The sequence below is a fragment of the Lotus japonicus genome, chromosome 4, assembly GCF_012489685.1.
Source record: "Lotus japonicus ecotype B-129 chromosome 4, LjGifu_v1.2".
NCBI lineage: Eukaryota > Viridiplantae > Streptophyta > Magnoliopsida > Fabales > Fabaceae > Lotus > Lotus japonicus.
This window is the reverse complement of record NC_080044.1, coordinates 81376771-81397816: the sequence shown is the minus strand read 5'-3', so window position 1 is coordinate 81397816 and position 21046 is coordinate 81376771. Positions and strand designations below refer to the sequence as shown.

General features: G+C 34.1%; 3 protein-coding genes across 3 annotated transcripts; all 3 read left to right on the top strand.

The window, feature by feature from the left end:
• The first annotated feature begins 219 nt into the window (after nucleotides 1-219).
• On the top strand, nucleotides 220-603 carry LOC130713447 (auxin-induced protein 15A-like). Its single transcript, XM_057563212.1, has one exon. The coding sequence runs from the start codon at nucleotides 220-222 to the stop codon at nucleotides 601-603; it is 384 nt and encodes a 127-aa protein (XP_057419195.1).
• A 1489-nt stretch (nucleotides 604-2092) lies between these two features.
• On the top strand, nucleotides 2093-2915 carry LOC130711969 (auxin-responsive protein SAUR23-like). Its single transcript, XM_057561774.1, has one exon. It carries the CDS (start codon nucleotides 2209-2211, stop codon nucleotides 2653-2655), a length of 447 nt encoding a protein of 148 aa, XP_057417757.1. The 5' UTR covers nucleotides 2093-2208; the 3' UTR covers nucleotides 2656-2915.
• An 8384-nt stretch (nucleotides 2916-11299) lies between these two features.
• LOC130711535 (isoamylase 1, chloroplastic) lies at nucleotides 11300-20076 on the top strand. The gene is made up of 18 exons (XM_057561205.1): nucleotides 11300-11943; nucleotides 12740-12922; nucleotides 13096-13188; nucleotides 13273-13425; nucleotides 14285-14376; nucleotides 14688-14829; nucleotides 15318-15425; nucleotides 16172-16257; nucleotides 16396-16467; nucleotides 16560-16686; nucleotides 16778-16864; nucleotides 17705-17797; nucleotides 18082-18240; nucleotides 18505-18588; nucleotides 18862-18942; nucleotides 19022-19104; nucleotides 19170-19287; nucleotides 19627-20076. The coding sequence occupies exons 1-18, from the start codon at nucleotides 11593-11595 to the stop codon at nucleotides 19888-19890; spliced, it is 2376 nt and encodes a 791-aa protein (XP_057417188.1). The 5' UTR covers nucleotides 11300-11592; the 3' UTR covers nucleotides 19891-20076.
• Nucleotides 20077-21046: the final 970 nt, after the last annotated feature.

Below are 21046 nucleotides of genomic sequence, written 5' to 3'. Positions count from 1 at the left end.
ATAGTAGTTACTTGTACTTGAAAATGTAAGTCCGGTTGTTATGATGAGTAGTTACCACAATAAATAATTAATATCATATAAAACCTAAACTAAGTCCCTAACCATCTTAAGGTATCATCAAGTTGTACCTTTTTCCTTTTTCCTAACCACAAGTTAGTCTTTGTGAAAACTCCTATCCATAAACTCTGCTATCACCGAGATACAATTACTTTGAATTCAATGGGTCTCAAGCAGCTCATGATGCGATGGAAACACAACAATGGCATTGGCAGCTATCACTACTCTTATTCCAAACTTTGCAATACAATTGACCCTCCTAATTCTAAACATCCATATCTACCCAGGGGCTGTGTTTTTATCCATGTTGGACCCCAATGCGAGCGTTTCACCGTTCCTGTGCGCTTCCTGAACCTCCCTATCTTCCAGGATCTTTTCGAGAAAGCTGCGGAAGAATTTGGTCTTGATGAAGGCATCATGGGATTGGTACACATTCCTTGTGAAGTGGCTTTCTTTGAAGAAATCATCAAGCACCTCAACAAAGATGAGCATAAATATGGAAATTTTTCTTTGGAAGATTTTGCCAATATGGTTTCATGTGCTTAGGGGAACGTTAATTTTCACTGATTGTCGAATCTGAATTTGTAAATGAATACAAGAATTTTTTTTTGTTTAAATTAAACAAATATTGTATACTAGGTTTTCATCTTGATGTTCCAGAATTTGTCATCACCCACTATTTGACTATTTGTTGTAATTGATTCTGATTGATTCAAGTGATATATGTTAAATAGAAAAATCTCGTTTGGAGTGTGTTAGTCTCACCTTGACAATGTAAACAATGATATTTTTGGACAAATGTAAAAAAGGTTCAATCATCAAGGGACAAGATGAGAATGTAACCCAATAAAAAGCCCAACCATAAAAGCCCAAAACCACCTAAGAACAGAAATCAAAAGTCCGCCAAACAATACTCTAGCTAGGCCCAAAAATCTATACAAAGTACAAACTGCACAAAAAGAGTTTCAGTCTTAAATTCTTCCCCAATACACCAATAACTTTTAGGTCATTGCCTTTTTTTCTAAGCAAGTCATTGTCGAAGTATACAAATTAAATCCAGTTAATATTATCATTAATTTTTTTTTTGATGCAATATTATCATGAATTATACCCTAAAAAATATTATTATTAATTATTAAGTTCGCACTAATGTTATATTGACCACGCGCTTATAGCAATAAGTAATTTTTTTTTAAAGTAAAAATAAGTATCACTATATCTGCATTTATTTCCCAAACGGTTATTCCATCTACTCATTTTTTTTGCCATTCCTTTTTTTTTATACATCAGAAGGATAAATTGCACTCGCCAGGAATCGATCATTTAACCTCCCCCTACCCAATCCATATGTCCCGAGCTCCTACCACTTAAGCTATTCTACACGGACTTTTATCATGCCATTTACTAAAAATTAAAAAATATGCAAAACTAAACACGCAAAATTCTCTTAAAATGATAATAATAAAATTAGAATAAAAATGCAGTTGAATAAAATAATAGTAACCATTACTATCGCAATCAGGTATTTAGGTTGTTTTTATTATTATTTTAAGGAGTGATCAGTTTGTTAATCTCACTTGTTGATAATGCTATCAATTATGAAGATAAAAAAAAAAAAATTATGAAGATAAGAACTTAAGAAGTTCTCCAACAAACTTTGAAAATGGATTTAAACTCAATCTACTATCTTCACGGATATCCAACTATTTTCCCCTTAATTGCTAATTTGTTATTTTGACTAAAATGAAAAATAAAATAATCAAATTATCTACTTTTAGAATATGATCTAATGTGACACACTACCATTGAGTAATCTCACAATCCACGTATCTTAAAGCATCAATAACTAACATTACAAGTTCGAGCCGTTCGATCAAAGATCAGACAACTAACAATACTCGACCTCATGAATACGAAATTTTCCTAACCACATACAATCTAAATTTGAAAATGGAAAAAAATAAGGTTAGTTAAGTGATTTTTTTTGTTGGTAGAAAAGAAAACACAATCATTCTTCCAAATCCAAACAGGTATAGATTCATTTAAAGAGTATTTATAACTGAAACACCAAAACCAAAGGTAACAGAAAACTCTCACTCACTCAAAATCAAAATCAAAATCACATTCAAACTCGTTTTCCTCTCTTCTCTGATGGCCGGTGCGATGAAGAAGGTCGACAAGATTCGCCAAATCGTGCGTCTCAAACAGGTCATGATGCGGTGGAAGCAAATCAGCCTCCGCCGCCACGACTCATCGGACCCACGCCCACCCTCCGGCTGCCTCTACGTCTACGTCGGCCACGAACGCCAGCGTTTCGCCATCCCCGCGCGGTTCCTCAACCTCCCCGTCTTCGCCGGCCTCCTCGACGAAACCGAGGAGGAGTTCGGTCTCCGAGGCAGCGGCGGCCTCATCCTCCCCTGCGATGTGTGCTTCTTCACGCACATCGTCAAGCGCCTCCACAAGAACGAGAACAAGTACGGGAAGCTCACACTGGAACAGTTTGTCATCACGTTTTCCGATGCGGCGGCGAATTTTGATTCTTGCAAGGACCAAAACGTCGTCGTTTTTACTCCTCTGTTGCAGAAAGCAGAGGTCTAGTTTTTCTTAGTTCAGACTTCAGAGTAGATTTGATTTTTTTTTTTGGGTTTTTGGTTCTGATCATCCTTGGATCCATTCCATAAAATTTTCAGTGGGTGGGTTTGAATGAGATGTTTTAGGACTTTTCCTTCAAGACTTGTTTTGAAGATTGGGTTGTCTTTCTGATATTTGTTATGATTGATGCCCAATCTTGTTCTTGTTCTGATGATGATGATGATGATCAATTTTTAGTGATCAATACAATTTGTGTTACTAATGAATGATGGTAATTCTAGATCTGTGATTTGTTTTGCATTTTGTATTTTTAATTTTTAATTTTTAATTGGTGTTGTTAATTAGCTATTTATTTGTATGCATAAATTTTTGTTTGATCTAGCTAGCTTGCATTTTGAAATTAGAAGATGAATATCTTGTTTGGATTGAGGGTGACACATAATTCAAAGTATAATAAGTGGACAGTTGAGTCAATGTTGCAAAATTTTGCTTCAGGTTGTGTTGAGATTTCTCTGAGATGAGATGTGTACTTTCCCGTTTGCGTCTAGAATTATCGAATTCGAGCCAAATAGTAGATGAACTAGATCAATATGGCAACATGGTTGGGCGACCTTTCATTTCGTCACGTGCCTTGTAGAATTCGGAATTACAACACTTGTAGCCACATGGTTAGAGGCAGTCACATAATAGGTTAGTGTTTCAGATGTATGTGAAGTTAAAAATTGCCTACGAAGCTTCATGTTCACTTAAATACCAAAACGACTCATGTAAATTAAGGTTTTGAGTGATCTTTTGATTCTTAGTATGGTCATTCAAATTTACTTTGTGGATAGATGTCCATGGCAAACAAAGCGTACACTAAGTCTAGAAGTTAGACTTTGTGCATGCTTGAAACTATACTTTACAACTCCTTGATAAAAATGATTATGAAGCTTCTCACCACGAAACAAACATGCCAGAAGAGCTTAATTTTAGTAGGTCATTTAAAAATTAAAATGAACTGCAGATTAGGCTTAACCTATTTGTATTTTGAGCAACTAGAACCACTTGTGCTTTCAATAGTACTAGAATTTTGGTTCAGGTTGAATTTTAGCAAAAGGAATCTCGCCTTTCTGTTATGATTTATATAATTTTATAATTGTAGCTTTCCCCATTTTTTGTGCTTATTTTACTTTATTCTCACACCTGAGATTCCACAGGTGTTAATAAATCACCTCCACTTTGTTTGTTTCTTTTTGTTTTGTTATGAGAGAAAATGTTGGGCATGTGTCAATATTTGGCTTGAGAGATTCCAATGATCTTTCTGCTTACTCCCCAACTCAAATTCAAGTTTTCCCATTGAGTGCAATTGATTGAGTTGGAAAATGTTTCATGTACAAATATACAGCAACATTCAATTGGCATATGGTTCACCGATTTTTTTTATCATGCTTAAAATCGGGCGCCCAATCATATGTTAATGGGCGAAAGCTACTACTAAATGATATATGTCACTAGGATATCTGTTGAAATGTGTATGTAAAATATAATTACTTGTACGAGTTTAATAGATTCGCATTCTCGTGTTTAGCTCATTCAAAGTTATTTTTTTAGTTCTCTTTGCAGAATAGACATGGATTGTGATATTATTCTGATTTGAGTCCCTGAAATTTTCTATTTGATCAGGTGACCTGCAATTATTGCTGAGATGAGTTTCCTCTTTCTAATCTACGATTAATGATTGTTATGAACAACTTGCAGAGCATATACTATTGGGGGAAGGGAGAATAACGTAGGAGAGCTTAAAATTATGCAAATTGCATTCTTTTATTTTCCTTGCTCATAGGTCACCACCTTAATAATTGTCCTCTAATCTGGATTAAGTATTCTAAACTGGGGTATTTACCAAATCCTCAAACTTGTGGTTCTTGTTCAATTATTCGATGCATCTGTATGGGAAAAAAATACTATTGTGAGAACTTATTTGCTATTTTATTTCGTTTAAAAATCTAGTAAGAGCATGCCCTTAAAATGACAAGAATATTATGGGGATTAATAAAAACCTTGGCATACTACGGCTCCAACCCATTTAATCCACTAAGGTGAGTCAATAAAAAAAAATTCATCTATGAAACATCTATTTTTTTCCAACTCAACTTACTAAAAAAGTGGGTTGAGCCAGGATGGCTCAAGAGTCCAAAAAAAACAACAACTATAATCTAAATTTGATACTGTTCATTAATAAAAATTAAGAGCGTGTTTGGAAGCCACGTTGTCATCAGTTGTTTCAATTTTTCAAATAGAGTAATGTTAATTAAAAATCAAGAGTTAAAGAAAAACATGAAAGGATGCAATGAATTTCAAGCAAATTGATTTTCACTTTTATCTCAACTCCATATATAAACCACAATTAAAAGTGCTTTTAAGAAAAGGTTTAATACAAGCTTATAAAACATAGCTTTAATTTATCAGTCATCACCTTAAAAGTTTGTATTTGTTTATTTAGTGTGTCAATTGTTTTCCGATTCCTTTTTTTTTCTGGTTCCGCCCATCATCTATCTTCTCGATAATGAATTTCTGTTTGGATTACGAGCAAGATATCCTGAAACAAGAAATTATCGCCTATTTATCAGTTAGAAATAGTCAACACCGACCATTTCCAATTTAGCCATGGATAAGGATGAATTACTAGTTTCAAAAAAAAGGATGAATTACTACTATCATTAACAAACTATTAATTAGAGATATCATATTGAATACTATTTGAGTGGAATAGTATTGCTTAAATTGTTGACTCTTTAATATAAGTGTTTTATTGTGGACACAAATTGTCACTTGACGCACTATCGTTTCGTTCGGTTTAAAAGACTCACAAGTCATGCAATTAACGACAATTTAGTGGATTAGAGAGACCATGATAAAGTCTTAACTCGTCCAACTAACTAATCAAATAAATATTAACTTGTTAAAGTTAATAATTCAAGACACTAGAGTATGCATTTAAAAAACTATTCACAATAACCATGGTAAGTATTTTTTTTAATTAGCCATGCTAAGGTTACACACACTCATTATCACCCATATCAAACCTTATAAATACATGTATGATCACTATGTAATTTTTTTTTGGTAGAACTATGTAGTTTAAATATTATTAATTTGCTATCATATTGTTCTCATAGACTTTGAGATACTCTCTCTAATCTTTTACCCCCCCTGTTCCAGAAAATTTGTAGTTTTGGGTATGATTTCAATATTTTAAATAATTTGTTGTTTTCGGATGCCAATGCATTTTTCCCCATTTTTTCCTTCTATACACTTATTTATTAAACTTGATCTATCCCCTATGTTTATTGCAATTCTTGATATAGTTACCACTATCCTTAGAAATAGAACATCATAAATAAAGACAATCTAGTCAAATTGTACTATCAATAATTGTTTTCTTACTCTTTGTGCCATAACATTAAACTACAAACTTTCTGAAACGAAGAGAGTAGTTAAATTTGGGTATTAAAATGTCATTTGCAGGAACCTCTTTATCATGTGTATTCTTTCTGCTCCACCACATTTATGACCACGTTCACCACTCTATTAGAGTAGAGAGCTTCTTAGCTCAATTTTTAGAAGAATAATAATTATTATGTATTGCACACTATTTGGTACACCCTCTGATTACTATTATAAGCAAAAAATAACATTTTAGATTCATTGAATAAATGATGTATCTAGTCATTAGTATAGGCTAGATACATCAATTATTGAATGAACTAGTTTATTCTCAATCAAAAACTTTGATTTCTAATTTCGAGGAAAAACTTCAACTTATAGCCCTATGCAAGAGCTTGTGCCTCCGAATGATAAACATAAAGTAGGCAAGCAGGCCCATTTTTTTAACTTTGTAAACTTTGGAAAAATGAAATTTAATTTCAAAAAAATTATTTATATAGAGGTTGTTTAAAATTTAAACCCCTCAGGAGGGTAATTTAACAACATTCTCAAGGGTACTTATAAATAAATAAAAAATCTTAATTTTTAAACTCATTTATCTTAAATAATACTAATCACTAGTTAAGTTTGCAATGAGCATATTTTATGAGCTAACCGAGCATTTCGGTTACTATTGTTGGTGGTGATGGATTTACAAAGAAAAAATGGATATTAAATTTTAAAAGAGGAAAGGGAAACAGAGCTGAAAGTTGTGCAGCAGTTATGGGAGCGCCGTAGTACTTTTCTTTTCCGTATGCATGCGCCGCGCGGGTACTGAACCCCCACATGGATGCCTGCACTAGCTTGCAGTTCTCTTCTGAATAACGTAATCAATCTGTTGTGACTTGTGACCTACTTATCCCTTTTCTGTTTTTTTCTCTCGTTGGAAGTTGGAACTGGAAAAGCATTCTCAGTTATTCCAAATAAACAATTCAACCTAGCTATATATAAAAAATATGTAACTTTTGTCCTTTTGGTAATTTGCAATTTGGCATAGTAAACTACTAAAGTTTTCTGAGTCGCTCACTCCACATGGCTTTGGTGCATATTAATTACTATTCTCACTAACCACAACGTACACAAGGAGATTTGGCACACTACCACCCGTGATTTCTTCTTCTCTTCTCTTGATCCACTCAACTAAACCTTACTTATTAGATTCAAACCTTACTTTCTTTTCACAATTTGCGGATCCACACCCGCAAATCACTCACTTAACAATTGCACAATCTCTACACTAAAGATAAACAAAAACAATTAACAAAGGAGAAACCTGCATGGTAATTCGTACATCATTTTCAGTCACCAAACTGATCTGGATACATAAAAAAATCAACAAAATGAGCACGGAGCATGCAAGAAGCAGAGGTTCTTGTCGGGTAAAACATATGGTACCTACCACGCATACCAACTACCAAGTACAGATTCGTTGCGTCCAGTGGATCAAACGTATCAGAATTCTGAAACCATTAATTTCATTGACCCACTCAGATATGAAGCTGTGTGTTGTACACGTACAAAGTAAGTGGACCGTTTCCATAACACGTACGCTGCTCAGCGCGTCCTTGAATTGATGGAGTAGCTGAACCAGAATCAGTGACCTACAAATGAATGGCAAGACGTAATGTTGGCAGTTTTTACCGTTTGGTGTAGCTTAAGATCACTGAAACCGTGATCGGATCATGATCTGACGGTAGGGGAAGCTTAGGTTGTTTCACTTTCCCTTTCCCAACTCCAACTCTGTTTTCATTATTAATTTCCATTTCATGTCATGTGCTAGTCACCGGTCACTTAGCTCAATTGATAAATGGTGTGTTTTGAACTTTCCATAAGAACAAATAACAAGAAGTGTTTTAGTAGAGTTAACTGCTTAGTATTTTTTTATAAGCAAATGTTAGTTGTTAATTGTTAGTAAATTATTTTTTTTGTCAGGATTTAAATCATGGCCCTTTCACCTTGCAAATCTCTCAATTTCCCTTATCTTAGTCATAATTTGATTTGAAAAATTAAACTTATTGAAATAAGTGATAGATGCATTAGGTAGCCTAAATATTGCTTATGTAAGTATTTGTGAGACTTAGTATCAAAATTAAATATTGCTTAAACTTTTCGAATAATTGATTCTTGACATAATATTAAAGTCTCTATAAGTATAACTAAGTGGTGTATTAGATCTTTACCGCTCTTAATCATTCTAATAAAAAATAGTTGGATTTCAACATATGTTAGATGAGTCCGTGCATTTTTTACGTTTCAAGCTCAAACAGTTGTTAAGTGAGCATATGTGTATCGTGTGTTATTTACTTAATAACTTGAGCTTTTTGGATGATCAATTCGGGACAAATAGGTTTTGACCATGCTAGTTTGAGTTTATTTTCATAAGCTACGTTATTCATTATATTTAACTTATAAATAAAAGTTTATGCTTATTCTTAATCTAGTTTGCACGTATTTTAATAAGTTTTTTAATTTAGCTTATGATTAAGTTGCTTACACATTGCATTGCACAATAAACTAATTTAAACAACTTATAAAAATAATTAAGCTTAAAACATATTATAATTAGTATGCTATAAACTATTTACACACTTTTTTTCAAACTTGTGTTAACATTTATAATACCAGAGAACCTCAAATAATAAGTTCTTCGAGGCTCAAAAGTCAAATTAAACATCATCAATAATTAACATGAACAATAAATTAAAAATGATATGAAGTTTAAATTTCTATTATTTTACGAGAGGAATTATTTGCCATTAAATATTTCATAGAGAGTATATATGCTCAAGGTGAAGGCTTAAAAATGAATGCATGGCACAAGTGGCACAACCTGCACCTATCTATACATTAAGTACGTCAGAATGTGCATGCATGCCATGAATTGAATACTGCAATACATGCTGCTGGAGTCCTGGTCACTATAGCTATGTCACTCTCATCCTGATTGTTAATTAATTAATGTTCCTTATGGAGTAGATTACGTGTCAAAGCTTTCATAATCAAAATTTCACGATATTAGTACCAACAGACATTGACGTACAAACAAATGTTATATTAACACTTAATTTGAGATAAAAATAAAAAATAAACTGAACTTTATTTTTTACATGGATTGGATAAATTGTTATTTTATATTAGCTTAGCTGATATTCAAATTATGTATTGATTGAGATAAATATGTTTTCAAAAAGACTGATGAGATGCATGAACCAGAGCTCATCATCAAATTATGCATATTTGTATCGATTATTTGAGTTATTTATTATTTATATTAAGTAGTCAAATTAATTAACTAATTATTTGAATTCTTTATAATTTATGTTAATTAGAACACTTCCATCACCTAAACGAAAGCGTGCATCGACTTGACTTTGTTAAATTCAACAACATGGAAGCAGGCATGCATCTTAACATACTTGAACATCTCATTAAAAAATTATATTAATGCATGTATAATATTATATACTGCTTGGTACGTACGTAGGTTCTGATGATAACAAGGGGTGGATTTGATGACAAATTAAAAATGTTAAGCGATCATTAATAGAGATTGATGGCTTAAATAAGTTTTTAGTTTTTTTTTCTGCTTCGATTTTTTTTTGAACGATGCTTCGAAAAACTAAGTTTCATATACAATTGAGTTCATTTTTCCTAAAAAAAAAGGTTTCTAATTACGAAAGGGTTCTTTGGTTCAATTGTTAGTTTTTCAATCTGTTCGTCGGTGGAATAGTTATTTTTGCAATATTGAGTACTAGTCTATTTTGCATACATCTACCAAAAAAAGAGACTATTTTGTATTACCACTACAAATCTCAAATGTTTCTTTAGATTTTTAATAAAAAAAGGTCTAGTTACTTAAGGCCCCACACCAGGATAATGGGCTTGGGTGTCTTAGAACCCATGTCGACTTGGGAATGGGCTATTTCACTGTTTCTCCCGGAGTTAAACAAAGCACTAATTGACAATGTGTGTGTGGGAAATTATGTTTTGTAGTTTTTTTTACTATTTACACGTGGTTGTACACTCTTAGTGTAAAAATGTTTTACACAGACATTCAATAATTGAGTGTCATATATTAAAAAACATTTATGTTCTTTTTTTGTTTTAATTAAATTAAAGCTTATTTTCTGATTTGGAACCTATCATTGGATGTCTATATAAAAAATGTTTATACTAACGTGCATTTCGATTAAATTCTTTTATTTTTTACTTCTTTTTAGGTACATCAGAAAGATAAAATTACACCCGTCAAGAATCGATCCCTGAACCTTCCCCTACCTAACCCATATGTCCCAAACTCCTACCACTTGAGCTAAGATGAGTCAAGATCGATTGCTAACAACATAGTAGCTTACGCCAAGACCTCTCCACCCTGATCACGAGCTACCATACCAACACTAACCACCCAAGGGTCACAAACTGAAATATCAATTTCCACTTTGACCCGACCCGGAGAAGATGCCACTAAGCCACCTCCTGCACCGCCGAGGGGTTAGAAGAAGGTAGGTCAATAAGCGACAATAAATGAAGAGCAGTAGCCCACGCCATAACTCGCTCAAAAGAGTCGGCACCTTTACTTTTCCTTTTTTTTACTTCTATAATATTTTTTCTTTTTTTCAAAAATGATTTTTTTAGAAGATCCCCTTATTTTATTCTTACCCAAAAATATCCCCTTGGGGGCGTTTGTTTCAAGGTTTGAGATCACATTCCCGGGATGTTGTTATTCCCAGGAATATGATTAACGGGTATGTTATTCCTGGGTAAATCTTATAAATGTGTTTGGTAAGTATTTTGTATTCTCGGGAACATTTTAAAATTTTCTTAATTTAAAAATTAAAAAAACTTAAAAATAAAGGTAAAAATGATAAATTGTGGGAGAAGTAGGAAGTTACATTCATCTTTCCCATGAGAATGTAAGATTCCCAACTTTTTTCATGGGAATTAATATGAAGGAAATCATGGGAATTGTGGAAGTTATTTTATTCCCGGGAATGATTGATACCCAGGAATCATAGTTCTCAATCTTGTAACAAACGCATGAATGTTCATTCCTAACCTTCATATTTCCATGAATCTCTTTTCAAATCTTGAAACAAACGCCTCTCTTGTTTTATTATTTCAAAAGTTCCATTATTACTAAGATCTGCATGTATGTCATTGTAATGTAACAGCAATAGCAATAATAATGACAATAACTCAAGAAGTAACTAATTGACGGTTGCAAACAAAGCAAAGGAAGATGGTGGTGGCCCAACACAAAGCGCGAACGAACAAGAACATTGTGTTTGTCTGAAAGTGCTGAAACATGTTTAGAAATTAGCAAAAAATGAGAGTGTGTCTTGATTCAAGAGTAGTAGAACATGATGATGATGATGATAATGATATTGAATATTGATAACCTCACAAATCTCCATCACACTCCACCCATTTCAAATTGCACACCACCTGTTTGATGAATGATCCAACCCACAAAGCATGTCAATCCTCACCTTCACCCACATTTCATCTCCACCCAATCTCACATTTTCCCTTTTCCCTCACTCTGATTCTCAATGCAGGGTTTCTCTGAGCAAAAGGGTCTCTGAGAAGCACAAGAGCATTTGCTCAACGACCAAGATCTTGGCTACTGGGAATGGGAGTGGGTTTGAGACTGAGACTACTTTGGTGGTTGACAAACCCCAGCTGGGGGGTCGCTTCCAAGTTTCCAGGGGTTACCCCGCGCCCTTTGGTGCTACTGTTCGAGATGGCGGGGTCAATTTCGCCATTTACTCTCTCAATGCAGTCTCTGCAACTCTCTGTTTGTTTACTCTCTCTGACTTTCAGGATGTGAGTTCTTCTAAAATTACTTTCAACACATGTTTGGATGATCAGCATGTTTTTGTTCAAAATCAATTCTGGCATCCATTTGCTACTCGCAAAAACTTCTTACCAGAATTGATTTTGGCTTTAGAATAGGATTTACAAACATGCACTGAAATCTGAAAATGTTTGTTAGAATCATGTACTTTCAGAGCATGTTTGGATCAGCTTATTTGTTCTTCTGAATCAATTATGTCATCCATGAGCTACTTATAGAAACTTCTTACCATAATTGATTTTGGCTTTAGAATAGGATTTACAAACATGCACTGAAATCTGGAAATGTTTATTAGAATGAATTTTGAAATTTTGTACGAAAAATGGAAATATAAAACAACACTTGGTGAGGTCATGGAAAAGTTGTTTTTAAAGATATTTTTGGACCCCATGTTCTTTCTTATAGCCCATGTTCTTTCTTATAGCCAATAATAATTTTTCCTTGGTACTAAATAGCATTTCCAGTTTACATAGTTTGAAAACATTACTTCAAAGTGGAAACATATAACCATAGATGGTCGGGTTTATGTAAAAAGAAACTATTTTTGAAGATATCGGAATGCCCCACTTTCACTTTATTAATCAATCTCAATCATCTTTGTTATTGATGCAACTTGTATTAAAAATGCATTGTGCTAAAGAGCATTCTCCAATTTATATGTTCTGAAAATGTTACTTCAAAGTAGATTCTTGAGACTTCTGGCCAGTTTTGCAGATCTTCCACTTAGATTGTGGGGTCTTAGTAATTTCAGTTCGTTTGTTGTAGAATCAAGTGACAGAGTATATTACTCTTGATCCGTTGATGAATAAGACTGGCAGTGTCTGGCATGTTTTCCTGAAAGGTGATTTTGGAGATATGCTATATGGATACAAATTTGATGGCAAGTTTTCTCCTATTGAGGGACACTACTATGACTCTTCTCTTATACTATTGGACCCTTATGCAAAAGTTAGTGGCTCTGAACCCTTCTTCTACTTATTCTTCTTTTAGTTACTAGTAATATATAAATCAACACTAGTGAAGAGCGATACATGATGAAAACCCCATCTATGGTTAATTATTGGTTTTCTATAAATATCACATTGCAGTGGACCCTAATAATATGCTACTTATCTGTCTAGGCAGTTATAAGCAGAGGAGAGTTTGGGTCTTTGGGACCTGATGGTAACTGCTGGCCCCAAATGGCTGGCATGGTACCTTCTAATGATGATGAGGTACATTATTTATTATGGTTATTTACTCGAACTTTTCAAAAGCTATATTTCACTTTATTTTTACTTGGTATGCAACTTGTTTAGTTTGACTGGGAAGGAGACTTGCCTCTGAAGTACCCACAAAAGGATCTTATTATATATGAAATGCATGTGCGAGGGTTCACAAAGCACGAGTCAAGCAAGACCAAGTTTCCTGGTACATATCTTGGTGTAGTGGAGAAGCTTGACCACTTAAAGGTGAAGTTTCGGATCATTTTCTAAATTACTTAAAAAAGTTCCTTTTGGCATTCTACCAATGGCTATTATGCGAAATTAGTCTAATAGTTTTATAATTTCTTTGTGAAAAATTGTTGATTCTATATATTTATCACGTGGACAGAAAACGTAATTCATCAAAAGAGGAAAATTACATTACACAGAAGATAATGTGTCTTCTAAAAGGAAGAAATATAAATCAAATAACAGTGCCCACAACTGGTCAATGTATCCTCATGATGGATGCCCTTGACATAAAGCCTTGAACCAAACGCCAAAACGAAGCCATAATGTTCATTTTGTTAATTTGATGCGATAGAAGAGACAGGGTAGACTTGAGTCAAGAAACTTCCAGCATCTTTCTGTCATCAATAATACTGAATAATCAAATTGCACACTTCTGAATCTAATTGTGATGAAATCGTCACTTGTAGAAGGAAGGACACATGTATCCTCATTTAAGGCAAAGGAAAGGCATATTCTTATGCAGTGAGTCATCAATGCATGATAGTAAAGGAACTTGATTATAGAGTCAAAGTGGACTTTGGGCTGAGTCATACTGTCATCCATACTTTTGGCCAATGAGTTTCCCAACCCTGGTGCCTCATGTTATTGCTGATCAAAATTATACCATATAGTTAAGGTCCACTGAAATGGTCATCATCCATACAATTCCCCCATACTGTCAGATCTACAATATTGATATTTCATGAACTTGGGATTGCATTTTTTTATTTTTACACTGCATTCATTGTAGTACTGCATAACGCATACATGAATGCATAAACTGTTAACTAGTTCATAGTCTAACTGTTTTCATTTGGTGTTTATCATTTTGCAGGAACTTGGGGTAAATTGTATCGAATTATTGCCATGTCATGAGTTCAACGAGCTGGAGTACTTCAGTTACAATTCTGTACAAGGGGACTATAGGTAAAAGAGATATTTGCTGACAAAATCATGATAATTTTATCACTGACTTCTTGTTATATTGTAATCTTCTGAAATGCTAATCATAGTTTGCCATTTATTATAATATTTGAAATAGCTTTTTAACCTTTGATGCCTTGTATCTTTCAAAGTATGATGTCATGATCTTTCTTCCAATTTAATAATTTAATCTGATCAACTCATGATCCAATTGGGTGGTACTCTCTACATTTGTGGCTTTGTAAAATTCTTATTTTGGCTTCTCTGTAAGTTTATCTCAAGTATATGATAGTGCTGAATCCTTTTTCTTTTAGGGTCAATTTTTGGGGGTATTCAACTGTCAACTACTTCTCACCAATGATCAGATACTCATCTGCTGGTATACAAAACTGTGGCCGTGACGGGATAAATGAAGTTAAGTTCCTGATCAAAGAGGCGCACAAACGGGGAATAGAGGTAACCAGGATTACATATTATGTCATTTTGTCAATTGTTTTTTGTTTCTTTGTTGAGAAAAATTGAAACCAAAAGTAGGTGAAAGACTAGCTATACTGCCTAAGGTCTCAGCCCTGTCCCAAGATGGCAATAGAACTCAGCTTAGGAAAGAACGAATAGAGTGATCACTTGAACACTCAGTTCTCTCCCTATAGGCCAATCCCAATATCTTCCCTAGCATTACGATGGGCCTTTCTCTCCCCTTTTTACTACTGCACATCCTCCTGACCAGCCAACTAACCCTTCACTTTGGGTCAGTTAGGTATTCATACAACAGTCCCTATCATAACAGTGACAGTCACTATCAAGAGTTTTGATCACCTGCAAGGCTGCAACTATCCTCTTTCTCCTCTCATAGACTCTTGACTCTAGTTCCATTCCTATGATTCTTCTTTTAATTATTTTTGAAAAAAATAAACTATCCTTTCATTGCTGTATTGTTGGAACAGGTTATCATGGATGTTGTTTTCAACCATACAGCTGAAGGGAATGAGAATGGTCCCATTATTTCTTTCAGAGGTGTAGACAACAGTATCTATTACATGATAGCACCCAAGGTATTCCTCATTATTTTTGTTTCCTCTTTCAGCTGGTTGGTTGGAATTTTTGAAACCTTGGAGGAACTCAAAGGCTGGTAAAATGTAAGAAAGGCGTTCGTGGTAATATTTCCAAAATAACTACTAAACTAATTAACATTGATCAAATAGTGGTTAGTCTGTAACCACATATTAACTTAACTATCACCTGAGTGATTATATATTCCTAAACTGGAACCACTCACAAAAATTCTTTTATTTTTGTAATTACCCAAAAGAAAAGCATATGTATCGTCTAATGCAAATTTATTTACATTTAATAGATAAGAATCCATTTAACTTTAATTGTTTATTCTCATTTATTTGAATGGTAGCAGTGTTATGGATTAGATTAGCTGTTTCCAGCTCTGAAAAGTAGGTCAACACATTATGCATACAGAAGTTTTGGGACACTACATGGTACCAAATTCCAAACTTTAAAGAAGAAAGAAAGTTATTTGAGTGTGCTGCCTAAATCCAATGTTTTTTTTTTATCAAGTTAGTAATTTCTACTTTCCAGCATGACATCAGCTCAGGATCTGTATTCTGCTGACATGAATAAAACGCCTATTTTGTTTAAAATCTGCATCTTTACTTCTTGAGGCTTGTTGTTATTGTGCAGTTTGGATTTTTATGGCTCTATGGCTATTTCAAATTTATTTATTCTTGTGTGTTTTGTTACTTCTAAGCCATGCACAATGTTAACTTAACCTACTTCCATGTTTTAGGGGGAGTTCTATAACTATTCAGGATGTGGGAACACATTAAATTGCAACCATCCAGTTGTTCGCCAATTTATAGTGGACTGCTTAAGGTACTCTTACAATGATTACCAGCGGTGTGACTTTAAATATATCACTTCTAACATATTTGTTTATTGTTATTTGCTCTGGGGTCACAAATTGCTAACATATTAGATTGAAGGCCTTACTATTTGTCTACCATGCAACAGATATTGGGTAACAGAAATGCATGTGGATGGTTTTCGCTTCGATCTTGCTTCTATTATGACCAGGAGTAGCAGGTTATATACCCTCAAGTGTATTGTTGCTCAAATTTTGCTGGAGTCTGTTGCATCTTTCTGTTCTTATTTTCCTTTTCTTTGTTTGTCACCAGTCTCTGGAATGGAGTTAATGTATTTGGTACTTCAATAGAAGGTGACTTGCTGGCAACTGGAACCCCTCTAGTTAGCCCACCATTAATTGACTTGATCAGTAACGATCCAATACTTCACGGAGTGAAGGTTTCTCAACTTGCATACTCTCTTAAAGTTTTCTTCACTCATTTGGAAGCAGTTAGCTAATATGCTAAGTTTCTTGATTTCCTCTTTATAGCTTATAGCTGAAGCTTGGGATGCTGGAGGCCTCTACCAAGTTGGCACTTTCCCTCACTGGGGTATTTGGTCAGAATGGAATGGGAAGGTCAGTGCAGACATGCAGCTGTTGGATTCATAACTCCATTTATTACGCTGTACTGAAAATAAGACGATGTGGGAGCACAGCTTGAATGTAACTAACAAGTTTGTTTCAGAAAGAGAACTTGATAACACAACACAATACTGAAGTATCATAAGTTCATCACATCTTGGCATCATGCATATCTAACCTTGTAGCCTTTTATGTGAAGTTGTATGAATAATTGCTTGAGATGTAATTTTATGAAAATAACCTGGTGTCAACCTAAATGAACTTGTCAACACTGGAATGCAGTTAAACTTTGCATGTAATGTATGTTTGTCTCCAATATTTCTTCACTATTACTTTCTCAAATTGTAAGTTCTGATGGAATCAGCTATTTGATGAGTGAATTACTGTAATCTAAACAGCAATGCCATGACTTTTTCAAATGTTCAATCCTGATGAGGAATTTTTTTGGACAATGGACTCAGGATAGAAGTAGTAAATAAATTTGCGTGGATACACTAGAATGATTTTTCTCCTTTCTTAGATCATTCTACAACATGTATAATTACTAGGACAAGTGAAGGAGTGATCATATGCACACATTAATCAGAACCTTCTTGTTACCTTATGCAAGCTAACTATAGACTGTTTTCCTTTGATGAGATGTGTTGATTTCCTCTACATGCACCTGTGTGTTTATTCTTTGCTTCCCATGTAAGTAAATCTCTTTAACTAAATGATTGGCTGTTGCATACTCACCAATTTTTTAAATAATATGTTATCTACGAATTGTATATTATAATAGCAATTTTTTTGCTATGCATGAACTATTTAATGTGCAAATCTTGCATTTTGCAGTATAGAGACACAGTGCGTCAGTTTGTAAAAGGTACAGATGGCTTTGCTGGAGCATTTGCTGAATGCCTTTGTGGGAGTCCTAATGTATATCAGGTTTGTCTGTTGTCTCATGTCACACTACAATAGAAGATTCTTTTGGATGTAAACTCCCCCATCTATTCTTATTATTGCTGTCGACTTGTCGTAGTCTTTACTGTTGGAACTTGGAATGGTTACCCGTTACTGTTGTTTCAATTTTTTTACATGTAAACATCCTATTTTGCTGTCTTTGAACTTGCTCAATATATTTTACTCTCAGGGGATTAGCATTTATTTCAGCTAAATTTTAGGTTCCGGTCTTTTGTGTGGTTGACATTTTTCTTTTATCTTGGGCACAGGGTGGTGGAAGAAAACCATGGAACAGTATTAACTTTGTATGTACTCATGATGGCTTCACTCTAGCTGACTTGGTGACCTATAACAACAAGCATAACTTGCCAAATGGAGAAGACAATAATGATGGAGAAAATCATAATAATAGCTGGAACTGTGGACAGGTAGATGTTTAGAACCCTGCTTGATATTTGGTCTTATCATAGAACCTTGACTTGTTGTGGGTTTGCTGTCTATTTTCTCTTATATGTGTCAGTGTATTGTGCATGCATATCTGAGCTTGATTAATTTCTTTATATTTTACTGCAGCACACTTTCTAAATCCTTAAAATGGCATTTTTGAAAGCTTAATCTATGTACTTTGAAGTTAAATGAGTTAGTTTCACCTTTCTATTGAATTTTAAATTTTATTTCTCAAACTAATGTAGGAGGGGGAGTTTGCCAGTTCCTCAGTGAAGAAATTGAGGAAACGACAAATGCGGAATTTCTTTCTCTCTCTCATGGTTTCCCAGGTAAGGCCTATCAACTGCACATATAGGCATTTTACAAAATTTGTTTGCACTGTAAGGGCTTCTTTATGTTACATGTGAGCTGATAAGTATTGCACTAAAAATGTTTCTTCATTCCTATGTGGTGTTTTAAGTGATGAGAATTACTTTCGTCAGAAACTCCTATCACAGTATTCAGCAGGGACATCCCATGTGTTTATACGTTCTTCTGATTTTTATGTAGATGTTGTTTACAGGACTGAGCTCTGTTTACTGACTTTCAAATTATCTTATCAGGGAGTTCCGATGATATATATGGGAGATGAATATGGACACACAAAAGGGGGGAACAACAATACCTATTGTCATGATAACTATGTGATCCTCTTATCTACTAGAATTTTAATTTTTCAATATCACCTTTTGGTTAATTCTGTTAACCCTAACCTTTTTACAGCTTAATTATTTCCAATGGGACATAAAGGAAGAATCATCATCAGACTTCTTCAGATTTTGCTGCCTTATGACCAAGTTCCGCTAGTAAGTACCTCTTACTTTCTTGGACTTTTGTATTTTTCTCGTATCCTAACGTTGTAGTCCTGCAGTGAATGTGAGTCGCTGGGCTTAGATGACTTCCCAACATCAGATAGACTGCAATGGCATGGTCATTTTCCCGGAAAGCCAGACTGGTCTGAAACTAGCCGTTTTGTGGCTTTTACCATGGTAAAATACTTTTCTTGCCCATATTTAATGGCATGTGGAGGTAACAATTCTGTTGCTGGTAAAAAGCTGTGGGAATCAGTGAATCATGTCTTTTGGATCAATTTCTTATAATCTTCACCTAAAAAGTAGAATGAGGATATGTTTCCAATAACAACTTTGAGGTTATATGTTGGACAAAGCAACACTGTATCTGGCAACATTAGAATGCCTCCTAATTTCTCCTATATGCCATGTACTAAAGCTGCTAGGTTAAAGAACTTATTTTCCCCTTACGACCTTGGTTTGGATACTCCATAAATGGCTAATTTTCCCTTTGTTTTGGCATGAACATGAACCCAGGTGGATTCAGTAAAGAGAGAAATTTACATTGCTTTCAATACAAGTCATTTACCTGTCACAATTACCTTGCCAGAGCGTCCTGGATACAGATGGGAACCCCTCGTGGACACCGGCAAGTCTGCACCATATGATTTTCTCACTCCTGACCTTCCTGGGAGAGATATTGCAATACAACAGTATGCTCAGTTTCTTGACGCCAATCTTTATCCCATGCTTAGTTACTCTTCCATCATCCTCTTGCGTACCCCAGATGAAAATGCTTAACGTGGAGGATCTTGCTGTGTATTAGTAGTTGAATCATAAATGGATCATTGGATCTGTATACAAAGCATATAGGATACATTGAAAGATTACTTTCTTTTCGTAGAAATGTAAACATAGAGGGGAAGGAAAAACTATGTATTAGTAATGAAATGATGTGATTATGGACTAGTGAGCAAGTTGTATGTATATCAATCTATCTATCTATTGAGTTATAATGTACTAGTATTAAAAATGAAGATAATGGTTAACACCTAAGGGTTTGTTTGTTTACAGATGGATAAAATTAAGTTTGATAGATTAAGTTTAAAAAGAAAAACATGTAACATGCTTTCAATTGCTTATAATTAGCTAATGAAAATTCAAAATGGATCTCTATTAACTTCAATTTGCTATATATTTTATTATTTTGTGATTTTTGGTAAATGATGTAGAAAACCCTTTAACTCTCCTGACATAATACAATTGATTGATAAATAGTTAACAAGTCTAAAGGTTAGAACCAGTTTCAACGTAATATACAATCTTTTGTATGTGTAGACGATAGATTTCCTTCAAATTCAATGACCATTGTGTTGGTCGTTTTTGTTGTTAATCTCCTTGAGTTTTTTTTTTGACAGCAATCTCCTTTGAGTTATTATATGTGTAGACGATATATTACATTCACCGGGCAGTAATCATTTTTATTATTGATGTTAGTACTTTCATAACATTTATGTTTTATCAATTTATCAAACAAACTTATAATAAATAATCATATTCAAGTTCATTAACCAAGTGGGTTGGTGTAGTAGTTCAACACTTCATCATTTAAACAAGTTGTTGGGAGTTCAAATCTCAACTCTTACGAATAGAAAAAACTCATTGGTCAGCCCCCTACATTTAATTTCACGGCAATCATGCTGTAAGATGTGAAATACCTTAATTTTATTTTTGTTAGACATGTATGATGTATCATCAACCTCAACATAAACAACTTTGTTCAAAACGAACACATCTACATCTTAATTTGGTGGGGCTAACTTTTTGATAGCGTATTTTTTTTTTTTTTTGCATTCACAAGGCTTTAACTTCAAACATTGCTTAACAAAAATCGAAAATTAAACATGCACGAATCACTTGATTCAACCACAGAAGTTTGTGTTGGTGTGAGATAGAT

Coding starts and splice junctions, on each gene's coding strand:
- LOC130713447 (XM_057563212.1), top strand. CDS start 220: ATGGGTCTCAAGCAGCTCATGATGCGATGGAAACACAACAATGGCATT.
- LOC130711969 (XM_057561774.1), top strand. CDS start 2,209: ATGGCCGGTGCGATGAAGAAGGTCGACAAGATTCGCCAAATCGTGCGT.
- LOC130711535 (XM_057561205.1), top strand. CDS start 11,593: ATGTCAATCCTCACCTTCACCCACATTTCATCTCCACCCAATCTCACA. Junction 13,189..13,272: donor TACCTTCTAATGATGATGAG/GTACATTATTTA, acceptor CAACTTGTTTAG/TTTGACTGGGAAGGAGACTT. Junction 18,241..18,504: donor ATAGCTGGAACTGTGGACAG/GTAGATGTTTAG, acceptor AAACTAATGTAG/GAGGGGGAGTTTGCCAGTTC.